General features: G+C 35.6%; 3 protein-coding genes and 1 long non-coding RNA gene across 26 annotated transcripts; 1 reads left to right on the top strand and 3 right to left on the bottom strand.

Annotated features, from left to right (window-relative positions):
• Positions 1-707: 707 nt before the first annotated feature.
• Positions 708-6,090, top strand: LOC110878775 (UDP-N-acetylglucosamine transporter ROCK1). 2 transcript variants are annotated; one of them, XM_022127135.2, is made up of 8 exons: positions 708-977; positions 3,265-3,313; positions 3,393-3,619; positions 3,704-3,902; positions 4,014-4,157; positions 4,472-4,546; positions 5,519-5,700; positions 5,797-6,090. In XM_022127135.2, exons 1-7 carry the CDS (start codon positions 847-849, stop codon positions 5,678-5,680), a joined length of 987 nt encoding a protein of 328 aa, XP_021982827.1. In that variant the 5' UTR covers positions 708-846; the 3' UTR covers positions 5,681-5,700; positions 5,797-6,090. The 2 variants fall into 2 exon arrangements, with proteins under 2 accessions (XP_021982827.1, XP_035833497.1); XM_035977604.1 differs by having other exon boundaries at positions 745-977; positions 3,704-3,818.
• Positions 6,091-6,734: 644 nt separating this feature from the next.
• LOC110876406 (bifunctional aspartate aminotransferase and glutamate/aspartate-prephenate aminotransferase) lies at positions 6,735-9,304 on the bottom strand. The gene is made up of 3 exons (XM_035977043.1): positions 9,268-9,304; positions 7,935-8,086; positions 6,735-7,012 (listed from the first exon to the last, which is right to left on the bottom strand). The coding sequence occupies exons 1-3, from the start codon at positions 9,302-9,304 to the stop codon at positions 6,872-6,874; spliced, it is 330 nt and encodes a 109-aa protein (XP_035832936.1). The 3' UTR covers positions 6,735-6,871.
• A 901-nt stretch (positions 9,305-10,205) lies between these two features.
• Positions 10,206-15,322, bottom strand: LOC110878776. Of its 21 annotated transcripts, none has more exons than XR_004867304.1 (11): positions 15,082-15,320; positions 14,892-15,016; positions 14,767-14,826; positions 14,640-14,688; positions 13,532-13,794; positions 13,388-13,455; positions 12,609-12,922; positions 11,883-11,980; positions 11,739-11,808; positions 10,910-11,190; positions 10,206-10,550 (listed from the first exon to the last, which is right to left on the bottom strand). XR_004867304.1 is itself a non-coding variant. In XM_022127136.2 (4 exons), the coding sequence occupies exons 1-4, from the start codon at positions 15,307-15,309 to the stop codon at positions 14,650-14,652; spliced, it is 468 nt and encodes a 155-aa protein (XP_021982828.1). In that variant the 5' UTR covers positions 15,310-15,322; the 3' UTR covers positions 14,468-14,649. The 21 variants fall into 21 exon arrangements, 1 of the variants encoding a protein (XP_021982828.1); XR_004867306.1 differs by having other exon boundaries at positions 12,634-12,922; XR_004867299.1 differs by having other exon boundaries at positions 11,628-11,808; positions 11,883-12,922; positions 15,082-15,322.
• A 464-nt stretch (positions 15,323-15,786) lies between these two features.
• On the bottom strand, positions 15,787-16,866 carry LOC118482117. Of its 2 annotated transcripts, none has more exons than XR_004867310.1 (3): positions 16,784-16,866; positions 16,354-16,591; positions 15,787-16,287 (listed from the first exon to the last, which is right to left on the bottom strand). It is a non-coding gene; the product is annotated as an uncharacterized LOC118482117 (long non-coding RNA). The 2 variants fall into 2 exon arrangements; XR_004867311.1 differs by having other exon boundaries at positions 16,366-16,591.
• Between the last annotated feature and the right edge of the window lie 258 nt (positions 16,867-17,124).

The following is a 17,124-nucleotide window of genomic DNA, read 5'->3' as shown; positions in this document are numbered from 1 at the left end:
CGTAAGGTTCACAATGGTGTAAAACTAAAATGGGATATACCGAGCTAGGATTCGAGTTACAGGAACAAGGGCCAAACCAACCACCCAAGAATGGAATCGTCGAGCGAAAACACTTGACAACCTCCTGGAAGCAGCTTTTCTTGCCACCAGACCTTTCTCCATCAATTAGGAATCTGATGCCGTCACTCAACACATTCCTTAAATTGTAGCCATTTTTTGAGTGTTTATTTTTTAGTGTCTAATCCGCATATATATCCACATTGCTCTTGATTTTCTTGACTGTATATCTCTTAAATGTCAACATATACACGTGTGATTTAGTTTACGAAGATTTTTCAATGCCGAGAACCTCGACCAGAGAGTAAAAAAGACGTAAGGTTCACAATGGTGTAAAACTAAAATGGGATATACTGGGCTAAGATTCGAGTTACAGGATCAATGGCCAACCCAACCACCCAAGAATAGAATCGTCGGGCGAAAACACTTCACAACCTCCTGTAAACAGCTTTTCTTGCCACCATACCTTTTTTCATCAATTAAGAATCTGATGTCGTCACTAAACGCATTCCTTAAATTGTAGTCATTTTTAAGTGTTTATTTTTTGGTGTCTAATCCGCATACATATCATTATTGATATTGATTTTCTTGACTAAACTAACTCTACTATTGAAAAAATACATAAATAGTCCCTGCACTTATAGGAGACCGATTATAAAGCAAGAAAACCACCACCGGCTGTTAAAAGGGGGAAGAACGATTTCTAACAAAATCATGTAAAGCGTACGGAATCCCTGAGACGAGAACAAGAAATAAGGAAACGTAAACCCTAATTGTTATTCGTCATTGATGGCGTCCATCAAATCGAAAGCAATAAGTTCAAACAATCATTCAGGTGATAATTCAAAAGTGTGGTTCTATTCGTTGTTGCTCACTATTCAATATGGCGCTCAACCTTTGCTCACCAAACGCTGCATCCGGTAATATTCTTTGTCATCTTACTTTGCTATATAATTACAGGGTACGATTAGTTTTAACATATTTAGCTAACTAAATTATCATTATTTGACCCCCCCCCCCCCTGCCGTATGCACATATAATGTATATATGTGGGGGCGCTTGCAAAAGTGAAAGGGCACTAATTTTAACGTTATTTTACTAGTTTCGTGAAAATAATGTTAAAAGAGGGGACGGTTAATCATGCATCATCATGTGGTGGCGTTGATAGCCGAAAGACAATGCACTAAAAGAGTGTTATGTGCCTTATGTCCAAGGTTTGATGCAAAACTACCATCGAGCCGGGGGTCTCACTGGAAGCAGCCTCTCTATTCCTAAAGGAGCCTCTCTGTTCCTACGGATAGAGGTAAGGCTGTCTACATCTTACCCTCCTTAGACCCTACCTTAGCTTTGCTATTGGTGGGATTTACTGAGTATAATGATGATGATGATTATTTGACCCACCCATTTTAGTAAAGGATTGGAAATTCGAGTTTGTGTAAACTTGCTAAGTACAAAGATTCGGAACTAGAGTTTGTTTGAGTCCGTCCGCCTCGAAAAATATGTAACTCGAGTTGATTGAAATGAAAACGCCGAAACATAGTGATCAATCAATAAATGAACTAAGTGTTAATCTTAACAAGGATGTATGCACGATTGTATTTATGTTGAATCTTTGTAGCTGTGAACATATATGTTATGTATGATTTGTTGGATGTGTATTGTGTAATTTTGTGTGTGAGAAAACAAGTATCCATGGTTTAGTGGTATCTAACATATAAGAATTTGTTCTAAACATTATTAATGTATCTTGTAAACACCGAGAACAAACTTGCATATTCACACACAGGATGTAACAATAAAGGCTAGCCGATATCGACATATTGTAGATATAATTAAAAAAAAACATTCTACATATTAGGTTCTTCACATACCAAATCTAATTGAGGGTTAGTGCACCAAAAGAGTCATGAGATGTAGGGGCTGGTTGGCAACTTCTGAATGGTTAAGTGCTGAACCAATAAGAGGTCTGATCCATAAAATGCTGAACCAGTAAGAGGTCTAGGTCTGAACCATTAAGAGTCAATAATGTTTAACCGTTCAGAGGCAAATGTCTTACCAATTCAGATTAGAGGTCTTAACCATTCAAACTCAGTATATGCTTAACCATTCAGAGGCAAATGTTTGAACAATTCAGACATCAGCTCGCGAAACAAACAGTCTGAACCATTAAGTGCTGAACTAGTGAGAGGTCTGAACCATTAAGAGCCTAGTTAAGAGGTAAACAAACAGCCCAATATCCTGGTGGGTTGTTTGTTCCCAATGGTTAAAAGAGAACTCATTAAAATAACCGACAATTAAGTGAACCATAGAGGTTTGTCCAATCCGTCCCTTGCTAAATGAAACATATGGTTTCAAGGTGATCGTTAGTGTTGTTCTATAGACATAAGTTTAATGTATAATTTCCTTCTGTAGAACCTACATCCTCCTATGGAAGCTTACCTTGTGCATTGTGTAGGTCAATAAACAACATTTCTAAATTCTATTTATGCCCATGTATCTAGTTATGAGTCATGTAATATAAAAAATAACTTCTATTGGTGATTGATTATTGTTGGTTTCTAACACATTGGTATCAACCCTTAGCCTATAATTTTTTTATGGCCTCTGGCTAATCTATCTTCTTATGTTTTCTATGCCAGTAGACTCGTAGAGGGCTAGAGGCATTTAACCATTCTTAACATCCCTTGTTATTTGTTAATAACATTTGTACCAAATCGTTCAACTGTTAGCGAATCTTTTTTCTGTGGTGGCGTTCAACATTTGTACCAACATTTGCATCATGTGGTGGCGTTGATAGCCGAAAGACAAAAGGGTACATGCATTAATCGGCCTTTGTCCCGATTGTTAAGTGTTATGTGCCTTGTGTCTAAGGCTTGATGCAAAACTACTATCGAGCGGGGGGTCTCACTGGAAGCAGCCTCTCTATTCCTACGTAGTAGAGGTAAGGCTGTCTACATTTTACCCTCCTCAGACCCTACCTTAGCTTTGCTATTGATGGGATTTACTGACTATGATGATGATGATTAGCGAATCTTTTTTCTGCATTCTATTATATTTCTCATTGATGTTCCAAGCCCTTTACTTATTTATTGTGATGCTTAATATACTCGCATATATTTTGACGCTATCTTGCTTATATAACTATAAATTATAATATGGCTGCCATTACTTTGAATATAACTTGATTGTATCTTAATATTCCTACAGGCAAGAAGTGATTGTAACTTCCAATGTTTTGGCATGTGAGATTATAAAGGTAATGTATATTCTTTCTTTTTTTTTTTTTTAGATTTTTTATGTATTCTTCTTTCCTAATCTATATGTTTGCATAATAGGTTATTTGTGGACTGGTTCTCATGGCAAAAGATGGTAGTCTAAATAAAGCATTAAAGGAATGGACTTTGATTGGCTCGCTAAGTGCGTCAGGATTACCTGCAGCTATTTACGCCGTACAAAATAGCTTGTTGCAGATTTCTTACAAGAACCTTGATTCCCTCACTTTTTCAATGCTGAATCAGACCAAGTTAATTTTCACAGCATTGTTTACATATATTATTTTACGGTATGTTCTTGAGTTGTTTGATTATTTATCAGCTGTCAACTCGTATTACATGTTTATTAATAAGAAAGAAAAAGTGGACTGCAGGCAGAGACAATCCATTCAACAAATTGGTGCCCTCTTCATACTTATCTTAGCAGCTGTTCTTTTAAGCATTGGGGAAGGATCACGAAAAGATTACGGAAGCGATGACCCTGATAAGGTTGTTCTTTACGGAATTATTCCCGTCTTGATTGCTTCTGTACTTTCAGGTCTTGCTTCTGCTTTGTGCCAATGGGCATCTCAGGTTTGTCAAAAATTCCGTCGTCTTAAAAAAAAACAAAAAATGTCTTGTAATCTGTAAAGTGTGTATTAGTGATCATATACGGCGTTACTCATCCCAATTTTCATGTTGTAGGTTAAGAAGCACTCGGCATACTTGATGACGGTAGAAATGTCGTTGGTTGGGAGCCTTTGCTTGCTGGCAAGTACTTACAAGTCTCCAGACGGTGAAGCAATGAGACAGCATGGGTTCTTCCATGGGTGGACCCCACTTACGATGGTAATCGTCTTTATATGTGCGTTAAAATGCTTGCTACACTTCTCAGTTATTGCTGTTGTAAAAATTAACACTTGAGACATAGTTTATGATTGAACTTAAAGCTGTTCAACCGATTTGAGCCTGTTCAGAATCCAAAATCCATAATAATACTGGACCGACATGATATGGTTCGGTATCAGTTTGGTTTAGGCATCGAACCGGGTTGTTCCATAGTAAACCATGGACCTAATTTCGAAAAACAAACCTACTGGCAAAAGAAAAATTAAACAAGTTTGATTCTGAAATAAGTTTGTGTTTTCTTTATTTTTATTCAGATCCCTGTTTTTATCAATGCTGTTGGTGGGATTCTAGTGGGCCTGGTCACTTCATATGCTGGCGGTGTAAGAAAGGCAAGTTTGTATTGACTAAAATTTCATTATTGGTTAGCGGGCCGGGCCAGTTGGGTGACATATCAAAATGGTTCGTTTTAGTACGGGTCATACTGGGTTGGGTATCATAATGGGACAGATAGTGCCTGCTAACTAGGGCTGTAAACGAACCTAACGAACACGAACAAGGCCTTGTTCGTGTTCGTTCGTTAAGGAAATAAATGCGTTCACGAACGGTTCATGAACACTTACCGAACGAGATTTTATGTTCGTGTTGGTTCATTAAGGAAATGAGCGTGTTCACGAAGGGTTCACGAACACAAACGAACACAAATAAATTTGGCGAATGCGACAAAGGATAAAGGTGGATGACCCAAAGAGTAACACTGGAACTTAAATCCTTTATTGTGGAACGGATGTCGATCGTATTCGTCGATGTAAATAATGAGAAAGGAAAGGGAATGATGCATAAAAAAGGTGAAAAAGGGTTTCCTAGTTTAATTGTTAGGGTAATAAAATAAATAAAAGTTTAATAATATAAAAAGTACAGATAAAATATATGAAAGTACAAAAATCTTTAATTAAAACACAAACATATGAACATAAACGAGCGCAAATGAACGAATGTTCACGAACACGTTCACGAACACCTTACCAAAATTTCACGAACGCAATTGATCTGTTCATGTTCGTTCATTTAACTAATCAAACGAAATTTCTTGTTCATGTTCGTTTGTTTAATAAACGAACGAACATAAACGACCTTCCCGCCGAACAGTTCACGAACTGTTCACTGAACGTTCGGTTCGTTTACAGCCCTACTGCTAACCCTTTCTTTTTCCCTTTTCTTGAATTATGTAAATAATTAATTGTTTAAATGTGAGTATATTTTACTGAAACAAAACAATTTAAGAGACCCACTAGATACATTCCATTTGAGCTAGTTTTTGTATATCTATTTATATGCCTCTTTTGGTAAAAATGTACATGCAGGGGTTTGTCATTGTCTCTGCCCTGTGTGTTACCGCTTTGTTGCAATTTGTGTTTGATGGGAAACCGCCTTCATTGTTCTGCCTTTTGGCTCTTCCGCTTGTGATGGTCAGCATTTCAATATACCAGAAGTACCCGTATCATGCCAAAAAGAAGGAAACATAGACGACGTTATCCCGAAACAGGTATTATGCATTCTGTCGAATTCTGTAAGTAACATGATGACTCGACACACACTGGATTGTAGATTGTTTTACTAACTCTTTGAAACACATTGCTAGTATTGGAGGTCGGGCATTGCGTATGTCTCATTATCTATCAAATGGACGGAGCGATGTGGGAGTTGCCTAAGGTGTCCCACAATGTTATATGCATATGTACACCAGAACTGACAACAACAATGAATCAAACTTGGAAAGTTGGGACACATTGTTGTAATTGTTAGATACAATGTTATATACTTGTGTATAACAAATTAAACCCTGAAAAGTTGAATACATCTTTGTAATAATAATGCCAAAGACTGAAAATATGCAATTCTAGCATAAAGTTGAATCAATAATCCCATTCATCCATTGCAGCTTGTTTTAGGGGTGTGTGTTCTAGTAGGTTTTTGTTGCCACTAAGATGTTATCATGATACGACCATTGAGTTGTGTCGAAGCAGTTATCGGAGAAAGGGGGTAGTGGGTAAATGAATAGCTGAAGTTTAGGGCCAGTTATTATCTTTTATATGCCTGTTTATATTTTTTGTTCTAGAGAGTTTTCAGTCGTTTTGTTATATAAAAGATCAAGCCTATCTCGAATTTGGCTATTTGTAATTGTTCCTTTAGTAATCAAAAGCTTTCAATTTCCGGTTCTTATCATTTGCTATCGGAGAGGTGTTCCCAACATCACGGTCTTGAGTTCTTCAACATCTTCTCTCAATTGCAACACTATGGCATCAAGTTTCAAAATTGGAATTGTTCCGGGTCTGAACCATGTCAATTTCCTGGCAATGGAACCAAATGATAAGAACCGGAAATTGAAAGCTTTGATTACTGAAGGAACGATTACAAATAGCCAAATCCGAGATAGGCTTGATCTCCAATTTTTAGGAAAGAACCCTAATTTTATATAACAAAACAACCACTGAAAACTCTCTAGAACAAAGATATAAATAGGCATATAAAAGATAATAACTGATCCTCAACAAGAGTTAACATCCACACCTAATCAAATAAAAAAAAATGTCACACGAGTGACATTGACATTATAAATTGAAACCATCAGTTATATTATAACAATTATATAAGATTACAAATTACAAATGAGGAAAACACACTATTAATATGACTTGCAGTATGCAAAATAACAATCAGATATTTGAAGGAGCCTTGAGGGTGAGGATAGCCTTTTTGATTCTGTCAGCGGCGGTCTGTAAGTCGGAGAGGGATGCCGCATATGAGATCCGGATGCAGCTGTCATCCCCAAATGCATCTCCAGGCACAACGGCAACCTGGGCATTTCAAAATTAACTAAAATCCAATTTTTTTTATTCATTTCCTCACTTTTATTGTTTTCTTGGCTATTATTCAAGTATTATAACCTGTGTAACAATCTTTAATAGTTTATATAACATTTAATGGTTAAACATTTTTCTAAAAGAGTCGATTATTCGAAAATGTTTTTTGTTTTTTTTTTTTTTTTTTTTTTTTTGTTTTTGGACAGTTGGGTTCAAAATTTGAACTCTACAAACTCTTCCTGGACCACCTTCAGCCAGTAACCAGGTCATGATTGGCTTGGTTTAAAAAAGCGGGAAGCGCACAAAAGCGATGAGGTCTAAAACCGATTTTTTTAAAAGCGAAGCGCAAAAGCGGTGAGCTTTTCGTACGCAAAGCGCAAAGTGATTATATAATTTATTTTATATATCCCATAAGTGTTTAGCATCCAATACCTATGATTTAGCTATAATTAAGCTTTATATATGTTTTAAAATGAAAAAAACATAAATGTACAGCCTAGAAAGCCTGTTGTACAACACTCAACATCACAGAAACACACCATGTACATAAGGCGCGCGCCTCACCTGCGCCTCAGGTCAATTTTTAGGCTAAAGAGCGCGCCTCACCTGCGCCTTTTGTACATTGTGCGCCTTGTGTCATTTAAGGCGATTTGGTTGGCGCCTTGGGTCGCCTCGCGCCTAGGCGCGCTTTTTTAAACCAAGATGATTGGTCGACCCTAACTGTCCCAGGGCTGAAAAATGGGCATGTTTGATGACCAAAAGAACCATGGGTCCTGTTGGTCCTTGGACCATTTGTGCGTCTCTTCGTACTTGAACAAAGATGACTGTTTTCCCAACAAAAAATCTTAATTGAGAGAATTATTGGTATGATACAAAAGTTCCAACTTAACAAATGTGCATGTGGTAAAATATTTACCTGACCCTTTTCCAGCAAACACCGACACAGAGACTCTGAATCCTTAATCAACCCGAACCCATCAACCTCGGTGCCATAGTAATGGCTGAAATCAAGAAAGAGGTAGAAAGTACCCTGCAAAACCCGAGTGGTACAACCAAGATTATCAAGTCCTGGTAAAGGACACAGATCTATACTATATAATAAAAGAAACCATTTTAGGGACACTTGTCATCATATTAGGCCATGTTTTACAGATAAGTATTATTTTAGTTTAATCTTTTCTAATTAATTATAGATAATCCTTCTACTAAATATTATTTAGTATAATTTCTTATGGATAATTATTATTTAGTTTAATCTTCTTCTCATTTATAATATTATTTATTTAACTAATAGAGTAAACTACAATTTTGGCCCCTGTGATTATATCACTTTTACTCTTTTAGCCCAAAAAGAATTTTTAACATTTGAGCCACCGTCTTCTTTCTAATTTTTTTGGCACCTAACGTCTTTTTTTTAACCCTTTTGGCCCCTAACATTTAATGGATGGGGTTAGTGTTATGGGGTTAGAAACGAAAACCAAACTTTGTATTAATATATTAAATATTTTTATTTTCACTATACAAAATTACATTTACTAACTTTTTTATTATTTGGTATATAAAATTACATTTATTTAACTCGTGTAATAAATGAGGTTTTTTTAAAGATGTATTAGTTTATTATTTGATAGACAATATTTATTCAACCCGTGTAATACATGTGGTTTTAAAGATATAATTTTTTTTATTTCGTATATAAAATTACATTAATTCAACCCATACAATATGGTTTTTATATATATAAATTTTTATTATTTAACTAGTCATTTACCCGCGCGATGCGGCGGGAAATATATCACTTAGGTTGGTGAGTTTAGGGCTATGTACGGGGGTTGTTTATAGTTAGTTTATCAATCACTTTGTAATTTACTGTATAGTACGCATGTATCGTTTTGGTTCCTTATAGTACCAGTACGACATTCGGTATAGCAATCGTTTTGATTTTAATATAAAACGTCAACAACCGTCCAACTTGCACTTTTAATGCTAAAACCTCTTTTAGTTTTTTTATTTGGAAATATAGTTTAGGGAATATAGGTGATCATATCTAAGAGTAATTATTTATTAAAAAGATAAATATGTTAAACAAGTGTCTTGGATCAACGTAACAAGGCCTGTTTCAATCCACACAAAACCTATCAACCCAACCAGCCTATTTTCCCACCTCTAACATGTGTGAAAAAATTTATTAAAGATGTAATACTTTGCCATGTTCAGATACTTATGAATTTTCAGTGCTTCTGTCAAACCCTTTTTTACGTCCAACCTTCCGGTTATATCACCCATGCTCTCTGAAACAATAAACGATTATAAATTCAAAAATACCAAAAAGAACAAGAGTAAACTTAAGATTGGAACCAAGTGCCCCGTTATTATAACATAAAATTTATTATCACATTTGAGTCTGTCTATGTCATAATAAGCATTAAAAATCTCAATTAAATAAAAATAATCACATAAATAAGAAAACGTCAGTCATAAAAATAGTAATTTAAAATCAAAAATCCAAACACGTAAATAAGAAAGTATAATAGCAATTCAAAATTAAATATCCGCGTGTCGACTACTTGCATTGTGATGAGATCAATTTTTATTATAACCCTTACAAATATCAGTTATTTCATCAACATGGTTTGGCCACCATTCTTCATCAAAATAGATGTCACGAGTCTCTTTATAAATGATAACCACTAATGGAACAGGTTTTGAATAAAAAACAAATTCCAGTCTCTACACATGTTCTATCAAAACCATCAATGATATATCTTTAGTATAGACAGATTAAACCATAATTTTAGATGCTAAATCGATGCCTGGCATATCTTCCAATTTATCTTTGTTTCGTCCATAACATAAAAAGGAATAAGTCGGTATATTGTAAATGATAGATTTGATAAAGGGGACCATGTGTTACCTTTGATTTTCTATTGATGTATTTTTTACTAAATTAAATGACAAGTGTATACCATTAGATGTCTATAAAGATAACACAAATTCCTTTAGAAAACCCATATTGGTTAACTTATTTAACTTTACATATAAGGTGTACTTTTTATAACTAAAATATATAAACTTGTTATAAGAATAAACTAATCACCTTTTAAGAAAATCGCAAGCTTTTAGAGAAAACATGGTTCAGTTCATTCTCATGTATAAGCTTTATTAGTTAGATTAGAAAAAAGAAAAATAGAAAAGAACTATTTTCATAGGTCATGATTTCTTATATTGAACCTATTTAATCGTGAATGCTAGTTTATGAAACCTATTGTGTAGGTTTTGTAGCAAGTAAAAAGTACAACAGGAAAAAGTTGCAGTCTTGGAACTCTTCCTGACTATATTTCACATAAAGATTGTCCTAAAAACCATTTAAAACTTGAATTTTAACTTGGAAGTCTTGGAACTCTTCCTAACTACAGCCCATCGATAGCTCATCATTCACCTTGATCATTCACTTTAGACGGCTCACATCCATTGCTAAAAAATAAGTTGCGCATGTGATGAGATAGTACCGAAGATCAGCATGTCCCATAACCTAAGACACCAAAAGAAGCTGATTAGAACAATATCTTATATACGAATCCAACATTTACATCAGTTGAAAATCCATAATTCCATTTTTGACATGCTTGTAAAGATTGCACTTTGGGAAACTATTACTCATTTGACCCGTTTTATTTTAAGATAATTTCTTTTATTTTACCAGTGCGACCCATTAGTGAATAAAAAAACACATCAACTCATATAAGCATGAAAAAAAAATTTAAGTCTAGACTAACCTTTCAAACCACAAAACCGAATAGGTAATTTGCTTCGGTTTTAAACAGTTTTTGGTTAAATCGGTTTAAAACCGAATAACAAACACCCCTATAGTTGGAATAAACGAAACGATACCTTTAGCGAGGCTCGGGTAGAGGTGTCCGTCTCACGTTAGCGCCATCATCACCTGCGGTAACCCGAGTGGCAGTTCATCACCTCTATCCACCGGCCAAAAGTCCATACGTTTTCGCCACTTTCTCGAGATCTTTTCGTTCCACAAACAAGAACAAAGATGAGCGAAACGGGGTTCGGGTTTTCGAACCATACGGTGAATCGCCCATAGGCGTCTAGATCTAAGAACCAATTCGATGTTTCCCAATAACTGGCAACCACACTATGTGCTTACTTGATGCAGCCTAAAAAAACCAGCAAGAATTTCTCATTCTAAGAAACTCATTTGTTATTTTACTTCTGTTAATAGAAAGAATGAATTTGACTGTTTAACAGATAAATACATAAGTGGAAACTATGGAATCGACTCATTTGTTGGGTTTTAATAAAGCGCGCCTGAGGCACAAGGCGCCCTAAGGAACAACGCTCATCACCTCATCCTACACAAGGTGCACTGGTTACATGAAGTGCGACTGGGACGCACCTTTTAGCTAAAAATATACCACATAGGGCACCTCATGTATTTTCCATATTTGTGTGCAGCAAGCTGTTGTACAGCATGCTTTTAAGGTTGTATGTGTATGTAATTTCAATACTGAAACATATATAAAGCTTAAGTGCCCATTGATTTGATAGAGTTTGAATTTTTTTTTGCATAAGACTGAAAAAAAGAAGCTAGTACCATTTGCTGCTAAATGCCACAAAGTACACAACCTGTAGTCATAAAAATTTTACCAGCCTCCATGTCTTGAAAAGAAATCATTGTCCAATGATAGTGCATGTGCTACAATACCTTTCCGGCTTCACAGGAGATGCTGACTTTGATTTAGCTGGCGATTTTGACAGAGCGCTCCAAGGATTTGCTGCAAAAATAAACTCCAAAATTAACTGAATTACAGAATAACCAAATAATAATATTATTTTTCATAGCTCATACCTCCTGCTGCGTCGCAAGCTTCTGCTTCTACTCCGGCTTCGGCTTCTGCTGAAACTGCTACTTCGACTCCTAGAAGGACTCCTCTCATACTTCCTTACCTGCAACCATAACGTAAATCTTGGATGTCTTTCATCTCGAACAGATTGCAAGTTTCCCAAAGTAGTCCTTCCTATATGCTTTATAATATAGTATAGATAACTAAATGGTAATTAGCCTTTTTAGCAATAAAAATGGGTTTCCAAAAGAATTTATCACAATTAATCACTAATTCATATAAAAATTTACTTTATGTTCGCTTATGTTTAGTCAATTGTGTTCATTTGTGTTCATTTATTTTTGTTCAATTATGCTCATTTGTGTTGTTTATTGTTTGTTAAATTTTGTTGGTTTAAGTTTGTTTGTTTACAATCGTTTACGTTCATGAACTATTTGTTTTGGTTTTAAACGGACGAATGAACGTGGACGAACAAGAACATGCCCATTTTCAAAATAAACGAACACGAACAAAAAATTGTGTTCGATTGTATGTTCGTGCTGGTGTCCATGTTCGGTTCTATTCGAGTTCTTTCGAACAGAGCCATCGACGAACCACCGAGTCCGTAACCAGTTATCGCTTCAAAAAGCCCTTCCCAATCGTCCCCGTAATACAACTTAAATAGATTAATCGTGATGTACAAAACCAGTTGCCCGTTTGCGGCAAGAAGAAAGCCCATTGCAACACCGGACCTGAACGCGGTAGTGAAAGCTTTACCGATGCCTTTTCGGGCTTCAAGCGCTGTCCTTGCATTAGCGTAAGTGGCGATTTTCATCCCGAGGAATCCGGAAATGAGCGAGGTGATTGCTCCGGTTAGGAACGCAATTGTACTAAAGGCGGCAGTTACGAGTGCGGGTTTGCACATCTGGTGGACGTTATATGTGCATTTCTGGCTTTTTGGTGCTGAAACCCTCAACAGAGCCCATGAAAAGGAAGATTAAGATTGCAAAAACCACCATGAAAATACCGACTAATTGGTATTCGGTAAACAAGAAGGAGGTTGCACCTGTTGCATTTGAAACATAACAAAACGAGGTATGAATTAGCAGAAAGTAAAGGTGACTGGTTTGAAGAAAACCGATTAACCGATAAAACTGAACTGAAATAACTGATTTTTTAACGACAATTACGGGTCGGTTTTGACTGTACCTCATTCCAAAACTGAACCACACTAAAGTAACTGACCCAAACTAATAAGCAACTGTTGAGTTTTGTTTTCTCTAAACTGAATTACGGGTCAGTTTCGACTATGCCCGACTCTAAAACCGAACCGCATCTAAATGACCGGCCCAAACAAATAATTGTGTAAATAGATTTGTCTAAAACAATGGTGAGCAAAACATATATTTTCTTTTTCATGATTTAATTGTGTAAATACTGCTATAAACCATCAAACACACCTATAGGGGGCTGCAGAAACAAGACATATGGAAAGAATTGCAGATGGGTCTCTTGTATTATAGACGCATACCTGGACAAGTTCTTTAGGCAATCTAGAGGCTCCATGATTTCATTCTTTCAAGACAATTCATAGAGCATCTGGTCAAAAGCAAAAAAAAAACAAGAGTTACAAAAGTAACTTCAGTGTGAATGTGATGATAAATCCTCTACCGACCTTTAGCAAATCAAGCAGAAGCTTTGGCCCACTTTCTTGTCCAACCCCCCGGTCATCGTTTAGTAGCTGGAAACAGCCTCCTTTAGTCGTCGGAAAGTCACTACAGCCTTAAACCACCGCTGTCACCGTTTAATGGTCATTATCACCATACCATTGCCATCACCAAACATTGAAGATTCATCAGATCTCCGGCTGGAGGTGTGACTGGCCTTGCTTCTCCATTACTCTCTCATCGGCCGGCTGAGAAGATAACCTTGGAGTCTCTGTTTGAACAATTCATTATTTAGAATAAGATTAGATGATCGAAAGAAAATTTGTTTGTATTTTAGTAATTAGTGACAACTAACACCAACAAACAGTAACCAATATGTTTTGTCAATTAGATGTGACATAAACCAACTTTTAGAATACTCAGAAGCATATATTCACAGAAATCATCAGAAACTATTATAGATTTATATCAAACAGTTCCATGCAAACCCATTAAACACATGATACAAGTTGGCAAGATTTTATTAAGAGATAACCCAGCAGTGCATTTCATCAAATACCTTATAGACATGATCAAAGATTGCGAAAATAAGTTACAAAACAAGAAAAATTATGGTGAAAATCAGAAAAAAAAGGAAGAGGAAATGTTAACCTAGTTATAACGAAAGTGCTTCTATATGTGCAACCAGACAAGTCTTGTATATGATTTGAGAATTGAAAACACAAGCTCACAATTAACAAGTACAGGTATGTGTTTAGATAACCTCATTCAAGAAGCATAATAGCTAATGTGTAAACCAAATACAACATACAACACTCTACATTAAACTGTTTTCTCAATCATGCTTCAGCTATTCACCCATCAAATGAAGCAATAACCTTCATTTTATCACTCCATTCACATTATCAGTTCACAAAACATTATAAAAACCCAGAACCAACACAGATCTGAAAATTTTACGCAGATCTAACATAAATACATCCAAAAACAGTAGCAAAACTGTTTAAAACAACTTATAACACATGAAATTTAACAGCGTATAAACATAAACTACACAAATACCAAACAAAAAGGTAGATCAGGTAAGGATGGTATCTTCTACACCCTCAGCCTCACCTTCACGGCTTCACTTTTCGGCTTTACCTTTTATAACTCGAAAAGCTTTCTGTAACATAACTTGCAACATGTAATGTAGTTGTTATGTTAATCACCCAAAATAGGACAACAAAAGGAGAATGCTTACCTGTCCTGCAGGTTTTATTGGAAAGTTTCCATTAGGATGGAAGATGTACGCTACAGAGGCCTTCAAAAAACAAAAACGACTTCAGAAGATGAACAAACTTTATTTATAGACAATTTTCAATCTACCTGATTTGGCTCAGATTTTTTGGTTCCATGGAAGTGTCGAACCGAACTGTGAAAGCCAGATCTTGAAGCGCATGTAGAAACCCTAGATCTCGTTTGAGAGGACGGAAGATGTACGCTCCAGAGGCCTTCAAAAAACAAGAACTACTTCAGAAGATGAAAAAACTTTATTTATAGACAAATTTCATTCTACCTGATTTGGCTCAGATTTTTTGGTTCCATGGAAGTGTCGAACCGAACTATGAAAGCCAGATCTTGAAGTGCATGTAGAAACCCTAGATCTCGTTTGAGAGAGAAAGCCGTGATAGCCAGATCTTGAATCACATGTAGAAACCCTAGATCTCATTTGAGAGAGAAAGCAGGGGTTTCTGAATCGCCGAGAGAGAGAGATGGGGAGGCGGATAGGAATGAGATGAGACATGAAACCCTAGTGAGATAGTGATACCGTGTTTTTTTAATGAGTAGTACATTATGCATCTGATGTTGTACCCCGTGTGTTTTTTTGAGTGAAGGGCATAATTGGAATTGTAAATTATATTGTGCTTTAGAGAGTTGTACAGCATGCTTTAGGGGTGTTTTAAGGGAATTTTTTATGACCTTAAGAAGTCCTTTGGATATGCTTATTAATATAGTATAGATTGGATATGCTTATTAATATAGTATAGATATATAAAATTATATTTATTCAACCCGTACAATAAAGGAAGTTTTCAAAGATATAATGTTTTATTATTTAGTATATAAATTTATTTACTCAACCCGTGTAATACACGGGGTTATAACCTAGTTACATATAAACAAAAGGCTAACCCTTTATCTTCATATTTAACAAAAAAAAAAAAAAAAAAAAAAAAAAAAAAAAAAAAAACAATACAAAATAATAGTTATACGGGTCAGATTAAGTGAGCCATGGCTGATATGACATAATTACATGCTGTTTGAATGAATAAGATTCTTATAGTAGCTTTAATGCGAAACTATGCACCTGACTTTGAATTTTATCACACGCAGCAATGAAGTGTTTAGGACCAGCAATATATCCAACTCTCCCAAACAGTCATTGCAAAAGCCTAGGGAAATGCAGATTAAGTGAGCCATGGCTAATATGACAGTAAATGATGATAATTTATTTAATAAATACACCTTTTGAGTGCATTTGTAGAGAACCAAATCACTAATGCAACTAAGTACCTTAGAGAACCCGTTGACTGTTAGTGTACGTTCCCACATGCCAGGCAAAGATGCAAAGCTCGTGTGTACAGCTGGTGTGTATATTATGTGCTCGTATAATTCATCAGAGATCACCCTTTAGTTTCTTGCATATCGCTGTTCGTAGTTCCATGGTACCAGCATTAGGAGTATACTTTGTGTAACCTTCACAAATTGCGTTTATTCCAGCCTTTTATAAATAAAACATATAATTAGCAAAGAAAAAGGTAGGATTAGATAAATAATTATTAACCACCTGAGCAATTACCGCAGGGGTGTCAAAATCAGGTTGTCCAGCAGATAAACGAATGACAGGAACACCAGCTTCTACAAGTGCAGTGGCTTGGTTAGTTATAGCCGTTGTTTTTGAAGGCTGTACTGAGTTGACTCTAGGACTCAGAGTGGTGTCAACCTCCATTTGTTCAAAGTTGTTTTCAACTAGTACTGCTGAACAAATTGTAGATGACTTCTAAGTTGTTCGATTCTCCAACGCTCTACTCCAAAATACACACAAAACAAAAATAATCATAAAGTGGTCTAATCCACATAGATAAACCAGAAATTGTATTGTATTGTATATTGATATGTGTAACTAAAACGGTTGCAAAGAGGCTCAGTGTATGCGGAGAATAGTATTACACGTGAACATCTTCTTCGTATGGTTATTATATAACTAAGAAGTATACCTGATGGAAAATTGAAAATATTTCCGTTGAGGATCGAATAAAATGAGATTGTTGATGATCTGAGTGGGTCAAAAGCCTTTGAAGTATGAAATGGAGTATGTTACAGGGTTTTCTTTTTAAATATATTCCTAGGCTAGTCTTGCATGTCAAATCATAGAAGAGAAGTTTAATTTTGCCCTCTTGTATATATAGTATATAAACAATGGTATTAGCATAGAAAAAACGTACATTATGTTTACTTTTTTTACATGATTGCATTTTTTTCTCTCAAGTAATAAACCTTTTTGACCTACTATGTATAGTTACAATTCCATTTTATTTTCTCATCTCTTGCTTTTTCA

Source organism: Helianthus annuus, chromosome 9, assembly GCF_002127325.2.
Source record: "Helianthus annuus cultivar XRQ/B chromosome 9, HanXRQr2.0-SUNRISE, whole genome shotgun sequence".
Taxonomy (NCBI): Eukaryota; Viridiplantae; Streptophyta; class Magnoliopsida; order Asterales; family Asteraceae; genus Helianthus; species Helianthus annuus.
Note: the sequence above shows the minus strand (reverse complement) of the source record. Positions and strands in the feature narration are given on the sequence as shown.